We start from the raw sequence: 19401 nt of genomic DNA, 5'->3' as shown, positions 1-19401 counted from the left end.
TTCACACTCTGTGTTTCTTTGTTTATTTTTTCTTAGGGCAGTCAGACTTGGTAGGGTTCCTCTTGTGACCCACAGGCAAAATGGATCGCTTGCATTGTCCAGATGGTGGCAGTAAAATAAAAAATTAAAAATAGACATCTTCAAAACATCTGCTAATGAGTTATTTCACAGATCAAGATTTCTTAAGAAAATGTATGACCATCTTATACACATTAATGAATTGAATCATAGCTGTACCTGCCAAGCAATATATAACGTACTCCATCAGTAATGATAATCCATACTTTTTACCATACTGTAGTACTTTTTGCTTTTGCAGATATACATGGGTCAGATTTTAAATGTAGGATGTATATTTCTAATGATTTTTCTTTTTTTTTTACATTGTTGTCAGGAGTCTCAGAATAGCCTATATTATGCTGTATAAGTTTTATTCTCTGATTTTAAGCATGTCTCTATTTACAATACAGCTTTGGTGCTTTTGAAACTAAAACCCAAAATATTAAAAATAATGTATCTATTACCCGTATTTTTAATACAAAAAACAAGCTCTCCCCATAACTTGCAGCTCCAGCTACAAACCTAGACCTCTGCCACAGTGAGATCTTGATTTCTCCTGTTTACAAAGCCTGAAGAACCAAATGAACTCAGTGAAGCAAACGAGCAAGTGGTACTCATTATGAGTCCTCATGATATTCCAAGATGTGTGTCTGACCTGAGAGAGAGAATACAGATTAATTTTCTGCCCTGCATATTTCAGCCTGGAGTCTTTTTCCTCTTTGACTGATTTCCAAATGGCCTTTAATTAAACATTAATCAGTCTGTTCATTCCAACCTGACACATAAACCATGTGAGAAAAGTGAGTTCAGATTGATTAAAATTAGGCCTTTGTTCATTTGATAATTCAAGGCAGGCCTCTTTTAATTTGTAATTTAAACCCCTTTTTGAGAAAATCATAAAATTTTACAGACTAAGTTGGGTTTTTTTTTTATTTTCAATGGCCAGCCTGTCCTGTAGAGGTTTGAAACAAGACTCACTTCTACTGTCTGATGTGTCACCAAACATTGTGTTTTCAACTTTAACTTTAAGACCACCAAAGGAAATGTGTCTCACAGCCAGCTGCAACCTTACAAACACAAACTTAAACATAAAAGACAACATACTCAAATACATAACATGGATAATATACACGTGTAAAAGAAATATAATACATCTCACAACAACAAGTAGGTACCACGTTTTAATAAGGCATCTTGTAAAGGTTGTGATTAGAGTCTTTATTAATAATTAATATATCCTTTACTAATACTTTAAAACTATTAAGAATTAGAACTGGTTGTCAGGTTGTGAAAAACCTCCTGCCATGGTATTGATCCTCTTGGTGATGGTCTTTGTGATACATTAATAATCACGTTCTGGTAAATGCTAGGGGCTGCTGTTGTAACTATTAGTAAATCATTAATAAATGACTTCCTAACATTTTGATTGATTTTAAAACGTGATAAAGGGATTTTTCCACAACCTGGTAACCCAGACGTTATTTCTTGCCATGGGTTCTTAATCATTTTCAAAGCATTAGGACATGAGTTATTTAAATAAATAAATAAATAAAAGAAAAAGAAAATAAGCTGTAGTCGGTATATAGACCTGCTGTATAAAGGATGCATGATGAGGAAATAGTTCAGTGCACGACATGCAGTGTATGGTCAATAACAAGGCTCCTTCATCACTGTACATATATATCTTTCATCACCGGTGTGGAAGCAGAGATTCCTCACCCTGTTTGGTTTAATACACACACGGGATTAGACGGTAATCCCAAAGTCACAATGTGCATGCGCAAACTGCGGTGCGTGCGTCTGGCGAGCGACGCTCCGGTGTTAACGCGAACGACAAACTGCGTTCACTCCAAATATCCTCCACAATAAGTGGCGGTGATGAAGTAAACGAGGTAAGGTCCTTCTTGTCTCTTTGCCTGTCAGCAGATCCAAAGCTTTGTTCAGGGCTGTCAGTGTCCAACTGAGTTTGTCGTCCCGTTCCGGACAAGATTAAACCGGGCTGTCCCGTTACAGGCTGAGCTGCGTTTTGCAACAGAAAACCTAACAGATTATAGATTATAAAGTGATGTAAACTTTAAAGATCAGGCGATTTATGTTTATTTTTCACATTAAGATAATTAATGACAAAACTGTTGTTAAAATATGCACCAGTGCTCCCTGTTACAATGGGCTCTTGTTGCCCTGTGTGGATAATTGCTCCATGTGGTGACCCACTTGGCAGATTGGAACCCGGCTTGTTCATATTCAAGTCACAATGCAGCTCCACGGGGACACTAATGAAACTAAGTTCTTGATGCACCTGACTTATTTTCTCTAATGGCACCCCAGAGGGGTGTATTCAGTACTACAGTTCAGTAGTGATGCTGTCATACCGATTCCAAAACAAGGTTGGGATGTCCAGACAGTAAAATGTGTTCACGAAGTGCCCCCGAGCCCATGCTGTGTGTATTTATGCAATCATGTGTTTCACACAGTGGAGAACTGAGTCTTTGGAGGACAATATCACCTGATGCCAATGAACATGTTTGACTGTGGGATGTTCCAGACTGCTGTTTCCTTAGCAGTACACAACTTCCCCAGTCTTTTGTTGCTCCTGTCCCATCTTATGCATATAACGTATAGTTTTCATCCACATCAGAATGAGCGTATTGGCTATTCATACAATTCAATGAAGCTGATAAGGTTAAAACGTTCAATATATTGTCTTTGTTCTGTTTTCAATAGAATATATGTCAGATAGGACTGGAAAATGATTATATGTATCTATATATATATATTGTTTTGTTTATGTTTTAGATAATGTCAGTTGGGGTAACAATGTTCAGATTCTTTACTTCTATGAAAGTTACAACTCCACAGCGCAAAATCACCCACCACTGCAAGACCAGAATTCAATCAATGGTTTTTTTGGGTTGTGGTCAAGCCTATTTTTCTGCATAGTCTTATCTACAACAAGAACTTTATATGAGATGATCATATATCTGTGTACAGTCTCAGAGTCTTCTGCAAAGTTACCATAACTGTATAATAAACTAATAATTCTCCTTGAAATGTTGTCTAGTAAAAGTATAAAGTCACATAACATGGACATACTCAGGTAGGCTACAAGCACTTACAGTAAACGTGTACTGCACAATGAAATGTGTGTATGCAGTACTTGCTTGAAATAATTTCTAAAACTTACTTCCGTTGTGTTGCCAGGTATTTCTGAAACGATAGCTCTGTTAGTTCTGTGCTTTTCAGTGAAAGTGTTTCATCTAACATTTGCAGTCTTATTTCAGTGTCGCTCACAAGATAAACATGATAAATTGTACCAGGATTGCACAGGATTATGCTAGTCATTTTGACCCACATTTTATCATAATCGTATGAAACCTGGAATCAGATAACAAATGTTAATCTTTTATTTTTCCATTTGTAAAAGCCCATACCATAATACAGCATAGACATTGATTTTTAAAACACATTTAATTGCTTGAATTGAAACAGATTGAAAAAAGATTCTGTTATGTTAAACTGATCGATACATTTATTCATTATGCTGTACACAAACTTGTGTGCTTCAAACTGTCTTGCAGTTCTTAAGGACTGAGCAGCCACCAGTTCCTCTGCACAACACACCCACCTGGAAGGGGACTGGATCACAAAACTGACCGAGTACATTCTGGCCCAAACACTGTGCATTTCATTAGAATCTGACGGTCTTCTTTAGGATGCAAAGGTGCACATTCTAATGCTGTCTCCCCTGAGGGTTGGTTGTGCACCCATACCAGCTCATTGCTCACCTGACATGTCAGTGTATCTATCAAGCACAGGATGTCTAAATGTGAGCTCATTGAGCTGAAGGACCTCAGTGTAAATGATCCAATCGAGTTGGCTGCACCTGCGGCCCGCACAGCCCCACCACCTGTAAACCCGGGTCAGCCGAGCCACTTCCACGTCGTCCGTCTGGTGGGAGACAGCGTCAGCATCGAGGCACCCCTGTGTCAGACAGGAGAGGCCGCGGTGGGTCATGACTTCCAGCCTGACAGTCACACTCATCTCACCTGGTGTGACCTGTGTGGAGAGTTCATCTGGGGTCTTTATAAGCCAAGTTTGCGCTGCACCAGTGAGTACCTTCTCCATTTGAATTCATATGAAGTTTAGTAATATTCTACATATTTTTTTATTGTCAACAAATCCTACAAAGGAAAACAAACAACCATGAGGTGGAAGCCAGATCCTTAATCCTCTGCTGCACTGCGTGACAAGTTCTTTCAATACCATCTGCAGAGAGAGATTGTCTAGCTCACTAGCGTACCATGTGTGTTAATCCACAGCTGAACATAGTCCACCCAAATAATATTTACTCCTGTTTAAGGAGCATTTACTAAAAACCACAGTGCCTAGCTATCTGCATTTAAAACAGAAGATATATTCTAAAGACTCCTTTTGATAGATATAAGTCTTTAGTTGGAACAAATGGGTTTGACACTGAGGGCCACAGACAGGTTGGGGAACTGATACACTCTTTTTGACACGTACTCAATTGAAAACAGTACAAAGGCAACATATTTAATGTTTTACAACTTTAACTTCACTGATTTTTGTAAGTATATGCTTATTCTGAATGTGATGCCTGTAACACGTTTCAAACAAATTCAGACAGGAGAGACAAAAGGCTTGGAAAGTTGAGAGCTGCTCACTAAACAGGTCAACAGGTGATTGTCTCATGAGTGGCAAAGATGTCAAACACATGACGTATGAAAGATATTTGTACACGAGCTCTGCAACACTTTGTAAAACTGTTGCCGGCAAAGACAGTTTGTTTACAAATGTGTGCATTCTGTTTTCATCACGTTTGCCACAGTGGCACAACTTTTTTTTTGGAAAAATGACAATGTTTCTATGCAATCAATGATCTAACGAGCAAATACGCACAACTAACCGTTAAATCATCATTGTGACACTGTGTGATGCAGTATACCAGAATGTCTTTCATTCTTGCGTATGGGTTTAATAGTAGCCATTATGAACCAGTCTGGCTGCTTACCCAAGGTTACTCAAGAACTCTGGTACGATTATAAAACTGTTAACATTACAAAACGGCTTAAAATGCACTCAAATTAAATCCTGAATCACCTCTGTGACACCATAATAATGCGGACACGTCCATCCAAAGCTCACAGAGCTGTAATAAAGTCTTCAGCTTCTGGAATCGCTGGGGTGCAGGATGCTCTTGTTGTTTTTCTGTTCATGGGAAACTTTATCACAGTCGGTGCTAATCTGTAGGAAGCTCTGGAAGGCTTCATGTTTGTATGGACAGTCCCTGGGGATACATTTCCTCGTCCTTATCGGGGACTTCAAGCATTTCTGTTCAACAAAGTTCAACAAAGAAATCAAAACTGTCGCATTTAGACCCAAACAGATGACATTTCATTAAATATCAGACACTATTGTTCATTATTTTATTCATTATGAGCATTTTGGCACATTATGTATTGCTTCTGGGTCAGTCCGTTTTGGGAAATGTTTTTTCAGCTCAGATTGCTGAACACAATCCACACCAGAGGTCTTCACCCTGAGCCAGAGTATAACAGAAAATGCTGAATTTACACCCTGTAATGCTGAACACAAACACTCTCTCTCTCTCTTAGACTGCAGTTATACTTGTCACTACCGCTGCCGATCCTTCATCCAACTGGACTGCCAAAAAGACGGGAGTTTGTTAACAGACCAGGAAGATTTCTCTGTTGACTCCATCGAGACGGACACAAATGTGGTGAGAACCAAAGCCTCAGTCACATGTGTACAGAAAGCAACCTTTGTCAGATTGTTTTACTGCTTTCAAAATAAAGTGCAGGTTGGTGGGTCAAAGCAGATGGAGGCTACCAGATTGTCCCCTGCTGTCCACTGAGTATCAGTGTACCATATGTCCTCAAAGATACTGGTTTTATTACCTCCTCATTGTCAAGGCATCTATACAGAAAGCCATTTAGGAGAGAGCTGAGGGGAGGGGATAACTTAACAACAGCTGGCTTTATGTGAGTACCACAAAAAAATGCTTCTACCAGCACAAGTATCAGGTAGTTAAAGGAGTGGTTCACCATTTTTAATCTTAGATTATTATTAATATGCATTCTCCCACAATCTCCAAAGAGATGTTCATTAGGCCTATAAAAAAACAGGAGAAAACTCCAGTTACATAGAGATTCTTTATATCATTTATTACTGTCTGTATCACAACTTCACCGGTGGCCTTATTTTTGAGAAACTCACTATCATAGATAAAGTAACACAGAATACAAAACATGCTTTAAATTTTTTTTTAATTATCATTTTGAAGGAGTTCTGTTTCCAACCTCATTGTTAAAAAAAAAATAGTCAGTAAAACCAGAACACTGAGACATGTCTGACTGAGCTTCCTGCTTTTTCAAAATTTAATCATGATTTTTAAGGCCCTAAAATATTGCCCCATTAGTCTATACTGAAACACAGCCCAAAGGTTGTGATGTGGTGAATTATATATGATATGATATATGTTAGAAAACTTGACATATTAGTATGAATATGTGCACACACGTCAACAATAACACTGGGTAAACTGATAGCATAATTTGAGTGGTTAGTCCTGGGAGGGGTCTGTCCCCCCCAGACATCTTTGTGTGGTTTTTATTGTCAGGGAGGAGCAAATGGAAATGCTGAGGCCAAAAACAGTTGTTAGTGGAATCGGATATGTCCAGACAGAAGAGAGAAACGCCAGGAGAACCAGAAGATTTCTGACACACAAACCTAAGAAAAGACACGTGACACTTGGAGATGACCTGGGGAAGCACAGCAGGAGGCGCTTTGTGCAGTCGGGGTGACAGCTATAGCTCAGAACAGGAACTGTATTTTACTGCTTTCTTTCACAAGGTCAGTCCTACATGCAGGAAACTGGCCTCTGTTTGGTCAGCTATGTGAAATCATGTTTCTATTGTCTAACCACAGATGAAGACCTTGAAGCTCACTTGTGAGGATGAGTTTTGTGCTGACATTATGTGGTGCGTTGGCTGTACTCTGACTGCTCTTTTGTTGTTGTGGTTTTTTTTTTAAGGATGAGCAAATCGATTGGGGTAAACAGAAGCTGACTGTTAGTGAGATTCAACACAGGGTCAAGGAGTATAATGCACAGACCAACAGCAATCTCTACATGGTGGTTGTGAGTGACTAATAACCCTTGAAAAACATGTCTACTTGAACTGCATTTTAATCAGTATGTGAGAGTTTGCTGACACAATTTCTTACATTCTTACAATAATCTGTCTCCCGTGCAGAATAAAGACGGGTCCTACACTGGTTTCATCAAAGTCAACTTTCAGCTGGTCCGTCCCATCTCCCTCCCTCCCTGTCAGAGCCTGAGCTCCACACAGGACGAAGATCAGCAGGGCAGACAAATGAGACGGCGGACGTCTTTCTACCTCCCCAGAGACACTGCCAAGCATCTGCATATAAGCTCCAAAACGTGTGTGAGAGAGGTCATCGAGGCACTGCTCAACAAGTTCACTGTGGTGGACAACCCAGCTAAGTTTGCCCTGTTTGAACGCACTGACAGACAAAATCAAGGTAGAGTCATCGATGATGCACGATTACTGTAAAACAATACAGAACCAAGTGTCAGATTCCTAACAGCTGAATTTTATTTCCTTTAGTGTGCATGCGTAAATTGTCCGATGATGAGTGTCCCCTCTACCTGCGCTTATGTGCTGGCCCGAGTGAAAAAGCCTTGAGTCTGGTTTTGAAAGAGAATGAGACAGGGGATGTAAATGTAAGTTTCTGTTTGGCTCTGAGAAATTAATTCACATGATATATTTGTGACATATGCTGAAAAAGCCACATTTTTTTGTACCGCATATACAGCTGGTTTTAATGTGAGGTATCTCTCCTCCACAGTGGGATGCATTTAGTTTTCCTGAGTTGTGCAACTTTCTGCGAATCCTGAAGCGCGAGGAAGAGGAGCATGTGCGGCAGATTGTGAAGCGCTACGCTCTAGCGAGAGACATGATGAAGCAGGCCATGGCGAGGATTACCACTCCTGGTTGACTCCGAGTGACTTGACTGATTTTCATGTTTAAACACGAAGAACATTCTGCTACTCTGGATAGTATCGTTGACCAGCAATGTAAAAGGGAAGGAAGTAGCTCAGTCAGTGAAATATTGTTTATGAAGCAGGAACGCTGCTGTTACATTTAATTTAAACTACCTAATGCGCTAGTGGAGCCACTGTTGTGAACTGAATGGGGGAAATAATGGATTATCTTTGACTTAATTGGATGCAGTTCTTTCTTGAAAAACTATGCTGCTTGATTGGGTTATTTATAGCTCTATTAAATACACAATTTTAGTCTTTATGGTCTTTTATCATGTGATATTTAGTTTCATGTATATTCTGTGAAACAACTTTTAAATGTTGGCACTTTAATGAACTTGTGAAATGGATTTGGACAAATTGAAATGTGAAACAATGTGTTTACATTCTAATTATCTAATAAAACTGTGTCGTTTAATATCATTGTTAGGATTTTAAATGCCGCATTAACCACTATGTTTGATTGTGTATTCGACCTTTGATCCACATTCTCATGTGGTAAGTGCAGAAGTTGAACCATGAACATTTATGTGCTCTTCTTACGGCCTACAGGGAAGAATTTTCAAAAGAGTTTGGAACCTGGATTTGCTCATAAACAGTCATGAGATCAGAGAGTACTGATTCTGGGTGAGAAGCCCAGGTTTGCAGACAGTATTCAAATTTATCCCACATGTGCAGGTCAGTCAAGTTCTTCCATACCAAATGGCGTCTCTTTGTGGGTGTTACTTGTGCAAGCTATACAGCTGAAATGACAAATATAGTATGTTGCAGCATTAAGGTTTCCCTTATGTTGAAACATAAGGGTCCAGTCCAAATCATAAGAATGAGCCCTTAGGACACAAAGGTTTACAGTGTCCAGTACACATCCTTTTGGCTGCATGGTGTACCATACTGATATTCACCCTTTATTTGAAAATACACTTAGACTATAAAAGATAAACAAAATATCTAGGCAGTCCAGCTTTTTCTTCTTGTACAGCTTTCTAGTTTCCCACTCCTGTCCATGTGGTGGCGTTAGCTCACCAAAGCCTCCTTACCAGCCGTCGGACGAAGACAGAGAAGAATAAGATTAGCTAGAATAAACAGCTAGCGTAGTTGGGTGTGTGTTAGGAGGTTTTGTACAGATTTAGCAAGCCAACAAGACATATTCATCAGAGAACATTTAATTCCTGCGAACATACTAAAGCACACTTTAGGTATGTTGTCAACTAGTTAAGCTGAAGCGGCAATCGCTAATGAGCAAATCGGCTAGCGCTAGCATTTCGTAGCGTCAGTAAACGTAATTTTGTAAACCAGAGAGAGACATGTTGACCTGGCTAATGTGCTAACTGTATACAGATAATGTTAGTAGAAGCAGCCCGGGCACAAAGTGACATAACAGCCACTGTAATGCAAGCAGGGACAATTTCTTAAGGGTCTCGGTCTTGTCGGTCAAAGCTAGTCAGTAAGGTTAGCTACCCAAGTTAGCTCTCCAGCTCAGATAACCTAATGTTACCGAGCCCTCTAGACTCTAGAGGTGATTAACATTATTCAGCATTTTTTTTTTCACTTTACAAATACTAATTTAAGTTGACTGGATATTAGCACACAATGGAGACGTGGTCATATCTATGTGTTAATGTCATGTTGCGTTGTCTGGTTGTACTGTCATGTGCCTGGTGTCCTCTATTCCGGCATTTGGGCATAGGACATATGACTGGAGTTATAATCTTACAGGTCTCGACATCAGTCTGGGCCTGGTCTTCTATTCTGTGTCTTTCGGTTCAGCGAGATAAAACTTTATATTTAAAAAAATACTATTAAATAATGGCATATTCATTATCTTACTGCATTGACTATAAATGCTTAGGTGTTGTAGCATAGCATATCTCATTTTTCATCTTAAAGGTCAAATTTATATGTGGCACCACTTTCTGTGGCCACAGAGGACTGGTGTCTGAGGATCAGCAATGTTCATTTTCTTTGTCCTTCCTCATCTTAAAAAAGGTGTTGATTGTAATTACATTTTAGCTTGTGTTTCAATATATTGACTACAATGACTCAACCCCTTACTTTTGTGTGTTACTTTTCATAGGTTTCGATTTCTGGTCATCATTCATTTGGTGCCGTAACACTATAGCACTACTGGCAGTCCCGAGACCCAAGAAAATAATGTGCTGCAGCTGAAGATGGGTGGTAGCGGCTCCAAATCCAAAGGATTTTGGCCTTTTTCTGGCTCAGGTAGTACGGACGACCCAACCAAAGATGGAAATGAGCAGTCACTGGCGAGAGCTCGAAGTTTCCCAGGTGCAACACCTTTTGTGTTTACCAGACGAAGGTACAGTACAAGTTCAGCATCATGTGCACCCAATCGGACTTTGTTCAGATATTGTAGTAGCAGACTGGTAGACCCAAATACTCTGCTGTTCTAATAATATATACTCATATTTATATTTTTCTTAATTCCTAGTAAAGTTTTTTTGTCTACAGTCATTAATTTGGAGTTAATAGTTTTAAGATTAGTTTGGGGTCCCTGTCCTCTTTATGTCCTGGATTTAAAAAGACCGGCCAACAGTGTATGTCCGGAAAACATTTCCACACATTCACACTCAGTCTGTGTTGTTTACGCTGAGAAAGACGGAGACTTAATTCATGCCGTTTGCACAACAATTTTGACACATCCTCTAACACATTATACAACAAACCAGGACATCTGATATCTATCTATACTGAGCTGTTATTTGCTTACAGTGCTTCCCTGACCTTTTGCAATAGGCATTTTACCCACAGGAAGACAGTTGACTCAGTGTTTTGATTTCTTACGTTAGCTTCGTCCATGAAGTGTTTTTAATGCTCACATGCTTGTGGGTTTGCCACCCTGAAACCATTTTTTGTCTGTGTTTGTGTGTGTTCTTGTTTGACATAAAATTCAGTATGTGCAGAAGTAATGTTTGATATTCATTACATTGTATGATTGGAAATTACTCATGAAATTATTTTGTGATATTGTCAAGTCACAAATGAAATATATTTAACAACCTGTAATTTTAGCATGCACTGAAAGTTTAATATGTCTCCCTGCTCCAGCTCTATGTACTTTGATGAAGATGGTGACTTGGCCCATGAGTTCTATGAAGAGACAATTGTGACAAAGAACGGCCGTAAAAAAGCCAAGCTGAAGAGGATTCAAAAAAATCTCACACCTCAGGTAAGGAAAGTATTATCCCTACATCAGAGCTTTACTCCCCAACTGTGTACTGTTAATATCAAAATATTCTGAATCCTTTGTGTGTCCTTTCAGGGAATTATAAAGCTGGACCACCCTTGCATCCATGTAGATTTCCCAGTTGTTCTCTGGGAAGCGTGATCGTGTCTGAGGAGTGTCTCAAACTGTCCACTGTGTCAACTCCGTCCTCTGGTTTCCCCTACAACTGGAAGCCTGAACCACCTTTTAAAATAACGATCTCTTGATCTGTCGATGCTGCCTTTTTGTGGACAGGCTGATGCGATGTGTGCTGAGCCTCTGCATGTGATCAGTTAATGGCTTTTGTGCAGTTAGACACAGAATAGGTCACCAGTGGAGACCTACAAGGGTGCCAAGTTGGCAAAACCTACTCAGTTTACAGATCATGGTTTGTATGCATGTAAGTGTTGAATGTGTGTGCAGACATGGGATGAAATGTGACAGAGTGTGGAATTGTTTGCTGCCGATTGTTTTCTGGTAAACCTCCCTCAACCTCAAGGAGTTTAAGGAGGATCTGTCACAGACCTGTTTGGAGGAGGAAAGTTTTAAATGCACACATTAGTGTTTATGACACCATCATGACTTGCTTTATTATGCATGGAACAGGATCTACTTATCAATAATAGCCTAGGAAGTTGACAATCAGTGGCCCACAACATCTGAAGTGGATTAAGGTCATAATGTTGGATGGACTGGCTTCAGTGAGCCACATGTGTACACAGCAGCAGTGAGTCTAGGAGATCCTGTCGTTTCCTTTTGCTGCTTTGACATACTATGTTTCACTTTTAATTTATAACTGTTTTTTAATTACACTTTGAAATGCTAAACTGTGTGTTGGTATTATTATTTTTTAAGCAACACTGCCATTGAATTACATTAAAGTACATTTACTTCATGAAGGGGAAAGAAAATCCATGGATGTATTTTATAATCACTGCCTATAAAACTGAATGCTACCCCCTTTGGGAGTTTTGTTTATGAGGTTGCTAGTAATCCTATCTGAAGTGTTATGATGGATGATGAGGGAAGTTGGAGGAAATCTTTTTCGTCTTTGACGAGTGTAAATTTATGTAACAATTATTTGGCAAGCTTATGGTAAATTTTTGTCAAATCATCTTTTATAACACCAACGAATTTTGCTTTCTGGCGAAAGTTGCAAACAACGAACTGAACTGACAGGTCCTGTTCAGACTTGTAGAGGAGGTGATGCATAGGAAATTGCACAGGCAAACCAGTGGGAGGGTAAAGTGTTTGTGTGTGTACCCATGCACTAATGAAGAATGGATGAAGTCAAGAGAGCAGTGAAGGCCATCCATGTTTTCCATGGGAAAGGGTTTTCTACAAAGCTATCTGTCATATTGTTCTCCTTAGAGGATAAAGAAGTCTGTGCCAAAATCCACTCCAGTTTATTGCTTCCATGAAATGCTTTAACTCTGCACAAGACTTTGTGCTTTTTTACCCCTAGCTAAGTACATTTCCTAGCTGAGTCTGTGGGAGACATGGCAGCACAATTACTTCTGGTTATTTACTTTCACAAAGCTCCAATAATATGCAAGGCCAAGAGGTGAATTGCAGATTTGACTCAGCACACCACCCACCCTGTGGCTTTGCTGACAAAATGAAGGGACATATTTTAAAGGCACAATAAGCACTTGTGGTTGATAGGTGAGTCTCATTCCCAGGTCATCATATACCAAAGCGCTGTTATTTGACGACCTAGGAATGAGACTCAGCTATCAACCAGAAGTGCTTATTGTGCCTTTAAGATATGAAATCAGAAAGTAAGGTTTTATTCACAGGAAACATCCTTTACCTCTTCACTGAAAAGAATGTGTATTCTACATTCTTTCAAAACTGCATGTGTCAGGCATGTCTAAGAGATGTTTTTATTCATTGGACATAAAATCGGAGAGATAAGAACTTTGCCAATTTACTTTTGGACTCTGAAGTGTGTATTTGTTAAAGGTAACAACAAGGCATTGAGGTCAATAGTGCGAAAACACACGCTTTGTCAATGCAAGCACCTTAATCTGTTCTTGATGTAAGTGCAAACAGACGTCTTACAAAAGATATTTCCTGAAGTAATTCATTAACTCTCTGAGGTACAATGACTCCATTTACACGAGGTTATCAGTCAGTTATGAATCAGTTTACCTTCTCACCTCTTGAAAAAGGCTTAGCCAATCAGCAAGCATGAGTTAAGGATTGAGTTAACCTAATAATGCAAACAGGAACACGAGTATAAACACTGAGAATATGTCACTTGGTGTCTTTTAATTCTTCCTGAAAGTCAAATCTCACCGTTTGTGCCAGTGACACGCCTATAAGTTCACAAGACGACTTAATGCTCTTCATTCACACACATCACATACAACCGACGAAGAACCTAATAATCCCAACACATCATAAATTTGAAATCAAGTTTTCATCTGATTTCACCTGCTAGCCCTCTGTTTACAACCAGTCTACAGTGAGAACCATAAAACTGGGTAACAAGAGAATTTGAAGTTGAAATTGATGTGAGATGACAGCTGTTACAGCAAAACCGTTATTGTAAATGTACTCACTACGCTGCTCACAGCTCACAAGCATATGGCCATAATGTTACTCATTTTAACACATCAACTATTTGTTTTCCAGAAATTTGGTTCAGTGTTACAAAATCTTCACAGCGGACACCTTTGGTCCTTTAGCATATATCCAAAGTGTGTGTGGTTTACCAAAGCAAATTTCACACTTGTCATGCTTATTATGAGTAATAGAAATAGAAATCCTGTTTAAGCTCTGAATTATTCAAATGCTTTGAGCTCACTCATGCTCGTGATGGTAAAATCTATGAAAAGTTATGAGGCTTAATGTTGTACTGTTTGTTCTGTGTGACCTGCCAGTGACATTAGAACGATATACTTGTTACAGCGAAGATTTGAATTTCTCTCAACTGGATGATGTCAGAGAAGAAGGCAAAAAGTTCTCACTGCAACATTCAAAAGCAGAAGTTGACAAAATTCTACGGTGAGATGTTTCCCGTGTGGATTATAGAAGTCAATCAAAGGGTGGAGTCAGTTGGATATTTAAATAGCAGTCAGTGCTGGTTTCAGCATTTGCTTTTGTCTCTCGGCTATAATAATCGAACAGAGTAACAAGCTTAATCTGTAAGCCTAACATAAGTAACTGGAAAAGCTTGGTTGAAGCCCTTTCATCAGGAGACTCGAAGGGGAAATTTTCCTGGTAAGAGACATTATTTGGACTTATCGTGTAAGGACAGATTCAAAACGTATTACTCTATTTTTAGGAATATAAATGGTTGCATTTGTATTTAACACCAAGAGCTAACATGACTATGTCAGCACAGCAGAGCTCTGTGCCGGTGACTCTGGTTTGCCAGCTCCACTTTGCACAGGGACTCCATTTGTTAAAATAGCTTGACAGCCTGTAAGACAAAGTGACTCTCCACAGAACAGATGCAGGTTACAAATCAGTTTCTAAAGCACTTAATGCCTATTGTGAGAAAGATGGGACAACATAATTTATCTTTATATGTAACCAGATTATCTACAGTCCTAGTAGAATGAAAATACAAATACAATCTAATTTAAGCGAGGACAGCTTTTCCTGAACGCAAAAATACATCGGTGGTCAAACATTTGGACGTGTGAGAAACCTGTTTCTCTGTATGAATGAAACTTTGATCTGCACTCAGTTTCGAGCAGGGCCTGAAGAACAGACTACTTCCGTTTTTATTCAAGGGGTGCGAATCGCACTTGTATGTAATTTTACCCTCAAATCTATGCCTGATGAGATTATCATTAAGGATAACCGTTAAGTAGTGCTCATTTATGAGTGTTTATCTCACTATGTTAACACATGGGCCAAAACATGACAAATTAAGTCTTTCTTAACTTCAACCCCCCCCTACTCTGGAACTCAGTGCCCTGAAGTGCTGTTGCTTTACGGTCTTCCCGATATCACCGTTGCTGCCATAATTTCTGTTGGCCGTAGCTGGTAATTTTTCTGATCGGAATCATGGACTGAGCAAACTTTGGCTGTTACCTTTCACATGGCAGGGCAGTGGGAAAGCAATTTTTCTGACGGTTACATGAGGGGAATAAGCCCGTGTCCTCAACTTCATCAGAACAGGTCAGGACTGGATGGGGAAGAAGGGACCAATACGTTAGCTAACTTAGCATGCTTGTCACTTAGTTCAATGAAACTTTGAGCTAATTTGGCTAAGTGACGTTAGCTAACTTAGTTCGTGGACGGAAGATGTTGAAGTGATTCGAAGTAATGGCACTTAAATGTCAGCAACAGATCATTTCGTCTGTTCATCTGCGCTAATGTCACATTTTGCTCAAACCAACGCTGAACGTATCGTTGCTTGTCACAACTGATTTTCGAAGAAAAATGATTAATGTAACCTCAATACTAGAGGAAGTGCACTGCTATACTTAGCAATTAAACGGGTCTTCAATCCTGTGTTTGGTTCTTAATCTTATTTTTGTCTGAATTGAACAAAAACAGCTTTATTTTTCTTTTGTAGAGAAAGCGGAGGAAAGGTGAGCAGTGATCATGGAGGCTGGATTCCACTCTGTCTTCACCACAGCTGGCCAGCTGCCTTGGTTGCTTCTGAGTCTGTTCACATCGTGGACGGTATTGTGCTCAGCAGATTTAAAGCCGGCAAGATGGCCATTATATTCCCACAGGCCGGTTATTCTTGCCTGGAATGCTCCTACACAAGAGTGTGCCCCGCGACGCCATGTAACATTATCTCTGGACCAGTTTGACATTGTGGCAACCCCCAATGAGGGCTTTGTCCGGCAGAACCTCACAATTTTCTATAAGGAACGCCTTGGGTTGTATCCCTATTATGAGCGTGGTGGCACTGCAGTGAATGGAGGCCTTCCACAGCTTGCCAGCCTCACTCAGCACTATGAAAAGATGCCTGAAGGCTTGCAAAAATATATACGTGAGCCAGAGGCAAAAGGTTTGGCTGTTATTGACTGGGAAGAGTGGCGCCCGCTGTGGATCCGAAACTGGGATGCAAAAGATATCTATCGAAATAAATCCCGTGAAATGGTGGCCAAAAAGAACCCGAAGTGGACCCCAGAACAAGTGGCAAAAGTTGCACAGCAGGAATTTGAGCTGTCAGCCCGCAAATTCATGCTAGAGACTTTAAAACTTGCCAAGAGTTTGAGGCCCAATCAGTTGTGGGGCTTCTACTTGTTTCCAGATTGTTACAATCATGATTACAAAAGTGACCTGAAGAACTACACAGGCCGCTGTCCTGCTGTGGAGGTGGCCCGCAATGATCACCTTAACTGGCTGTGGATAGAATGCACAGCACTCTTCCCGTCTATATACATGGGATCTATACTAAGCTCTACAAATTATGGGCGCCTCTTTGTCCGAAACAGGGTAAAGGAGGCGATGCGCCTGGCATCTGTTGGGGATGGAGTAGCACGTCCTGTTTTTGTTTATACTCGCCCTACATACATCAATGAGATGACCCTCCTAACTGAGGTGAGTTGGCTAGAGCAACAATTCGAGTACAAGTATAGGAGGCTTATGTTATCTAGGAGTTCAGCTGTCATTGTGTGCAGGACCGCACACAGCTGATGGATAGAACATGTCTTTGTAAAGAGTGTATTTCTGGGTAGCAGTGATTACTGCTATAATTACTGAAATCTTTTTGTTCTTTGACTGGGCTTGACACCATAATAACATCACTGTCAGATTAGATAAAATGCAGCTTAACATTGTATTTTGTTAACAGTTAATTAGTTTAGTTGCTGTTTAATGTTGTTTTTATTCATCTATATTGGCTTCAGTCCTTTTGTTTTTCCAGCTGATAATATTTCTTTTTTTGTATGGATGCACTAAACTGCTTGTGCTTTTTGTTTTGTTTTTTTAGACCGACCTGGTCTCCACCATTGGTGAGAGTGTTGCACTTGGAGCTGCAGGTGTAATCTTCTGGGGGGACACCTCCTATGCGAGCAGCAGTGTAAGTGTCATACCCTCTTATTTGATGCTGAATAGCTCGGTGTTCAATGGTTTGGGGTTAACCTCTTTTTTTGGCTCACAGGCCACCTGTTCCACCTTAAATGAGTATCTTCAGGGACGGCTGGGCCATTACCTGCTCAATGTGTCTACAGCTGCAGAACAGTGCAGTCAGGTGGTGTGTAAATCCCATGGCCGCTGTCTGCGCAAAATACCAGACAGTGACGTGTACCTGCATCTCAACTCCTTGACGCACAGCATCACCAGACGTGACGGCCAGTTGAAGGTTACAGGTGCGCTCAGCCAAGCCGAGGTGACTCTTTTCCGCACACACTTCCAGTGCCAATGCTACAGTGGGTACAGGGGTGAGGCCTGTGCTCAGAAGGACAAGGGGCAGAATAGAGCCTCTTCTGTCTTAGGGACTTGGCCCCTTTGTTTTTTACTCCCACTGGGACTCCTCACTCTGCTACACTGAGGAAACTGAGGATTTCAAACTCTTCATTGCTTCTGCCAGCCCTGAAAAGGACAGCTTGAAACAAAGGTGGTACATTTCTGTTCATTAGTGATGTTGGTACATTTACAGCAGCAGTCAGTCTCCCAGTATGATAGGAGATATTTGTCCCAGCACACAGACCGATCTGACAGGAATTTTGGGATTTTTAAAGGATTTTTTTGTCTGACAAGCTGCACTGACAAAGCTCAAATCTCAGGACCACCTCCTGGAACTAATGTCCATCCATCACTATTACAACCGGTCTTTAACTTATTTTTGATTGTGTGAAAAACCTCTGTAAAGCCTCTGACTTCCAGATGGGGACATAAAGACTTCTTAAGCTGAAAGTTTTTTTTTATGATGGACACAGCAGTCGAACATGAGGCTTAAGCAAAAAAGAAAAAGAAAGGAAGAAAGAAAGGAAACAAGAAAGGTACATGTGATTGTCAGCAACAGAACAACTTTATGTATTCTGCATTTGCATTTTGCTGCCCTTTTCAGCATCATAGTGTATATGTAGCCTCTTGAATGAAATAGAAATAGTACATTATGCCAGAAGGCGATAAAGTCGGACAAACTGAGTTTTTAATATCTTTGGCTTATTGAAGCAACATGGCTGGACCTGCCTGTTTCAGTTCAAAACTGTGCCTTAACTGGCCTTCGAAGTGCTCTTTTTTATGGCTGCCGTTGTTTACAGGTTGTGATTGTTGGGGTGTTCATCTCAGCCCCCTGCTGGGCACAGTGCTTTATACTGTTACTAATTCCATATGCCTACAGATTGTTTTTTATTAATTAACAATGAAAATGTATGCAATGTATAAAAGGTAAAGGGTGGACAGTATCGTTTGTTTGCAGATTGTGTCTTCTAATTCACATGGATGTTACTATGAAAAAGTTCCAATTTTCCTGTAACAACTTCTGGCATCCAGGTAATGGACCTTTTGCCAAAGTTTTACAATTTTTTTATAAAAATGTGTAGATACACATTTACAGTTTAACTGATCATGGTTGATTTTAAATTTGTTCCACACTATACTTGTATTGGAACATCTATGGACAGATAAATAACAAGAAATGTTTGCACAGAAATGCCAAAAATATGTTTATTTTCATTATTTAACATTGTGTTCAGTACATGTCCTGATCCAAACTTTTTAACCAACCAAATGTAAGGGATCCTTTAAAAAAATGTTAATGTTCTGAAATATATGGCAGATATATAGAATTGATGATTATTATTATTACTTTTTTAACTCTCAAATGTCTTTATCAGGAACGCAGTAGTGGCCACACTTTGTACACAGGGTACACTTGATTTTCTTTATTTTGTTTTTTTATTTTTAAGAGTAGTTTGACTTTCTTGCACTGCAGTTTGTGTTGGAGTCCCTGCCAGTGACAGTGTGTCAATGGCACCTTCTTTAGCCCTGTCTTTTATATTCGCTTATTTCCAAGTAAATATTTTTTTCTAGACTGAAGCTAGCTGAGCAGCTTCATATTTATATAGTAGATTCTGTATTTATTATC

The 19401-nt window shown here is 39.8% G+C and overlaps 3 protein-coding genes across 5 annotated transcripts; all 3 read left to right on the top strand.

The window, feature by feature from the left end:
* The first annotated feature begins 1858 nt into the window (after positions 1-1858).
* Positions 1859-8452, top strand: rassf1 (Ras association domain family member 1). 2 transcript variants are annotated; one of them, XM_046385313.1, is made up of 7 exons: positions 1859-1952; positions 3639-4168; positions 5697-5821; positions 7136-7240; positions 7356-7644; positions 7731-7846; positions 7972-8452. In XM_046385313.1, the coding sequence occupies exons 2-7, from the start codon at positions 3877-3879 to the stop codon at positions 8119-8121; spliced, it is 1077 nt and encodes a 358-aa protein (XP_046241269.1). In that variant the 5' UTR covers positions 1859-1952; positions 3639-3876; the 3' UTR covers positions 8122-8452. The 2 variants fall into 2 exon arrangements, with proteins under 2 accessions (XP_046241269.1, XP_046241270.1); XM_046385314.1 differs by lacking the exons at positions 1859-1952; positions 3639-4168; positions 5697-5821 and adding an exon at positions 6730-6954.
* A 728-nt stretch (positions 8453-9180) lies between these two features.
* tusc2b (tumor suppressor 2, mitochondrial calcium regulator b) lies at positions 9181-12217 on the top strand. The gene is made up of 4 exons (XM_046383652.1): positions 9181-9363; positions 10242-10484; positions 11234-11354; positions 11448-12217. Exons 2-4 carry the CDS (start codon positions 10336-10338, stop codon positions 11511-11513), a joined length of 336 nt encoding a protein of 111 aa, XP_046239608.1. The 5' UTR covers positions 9181-9363; positions 10242-10335; the 3' UTR covers positions 11514-12217.
* Positions 12218-14452: 2235 nt separating this feature from the next.
* On the top strand, positions 14453-18962 carry hyal2b (hyaluronidase 2b). 2 transcript variants are annotated; one of them, XM_046383644.1, is made up of 4 exons: positions 14453-14618; positions 15928-16907; positions 17299-17388; positions 17470-18962. In XM_046383644.1, the coding sequence occupies exons 2-4, from the start codon at positions 15957-15959 to the stop codon at positions 17857-17859; spliced, it is 1431 nt and encodes a 476-aa protein (XP_046239600.1). In that variant the 5' UTR covers positions 14453-14618; positions 15928-15956; the 3' UTR covers positions 17860-18962. The 2 variants fall into 2 exon arrangements, with proteins under 2 accessions (XP_046239600.1, XP_046239599.1); XM_046383643.1 differs by lacking the exon at positions 14453-14618 and adding an exon at positions 14735-15527.
* Positions 18963-19401: the final 439 nt, after the last annotated feature.

The sequence above is a fragment of the Scatophagus argus genome, chromosome 3, assembly GCF_020382885.2.
Source record: "Scatophagus argus isolate fScaArg1 chromosome 3, fScaArg1.pri, whole genome shotgun sequence".
Taxonomy (NCBI): domain Eukaryota; kingdom Metazoa; phylum Chordata; class Actinopteri; family Scatophagidae; genus Scatophagus; species Scatophagus argus.
This window is presented reverse-complemented; position numbering and strand designations above follow the sequence as displayed.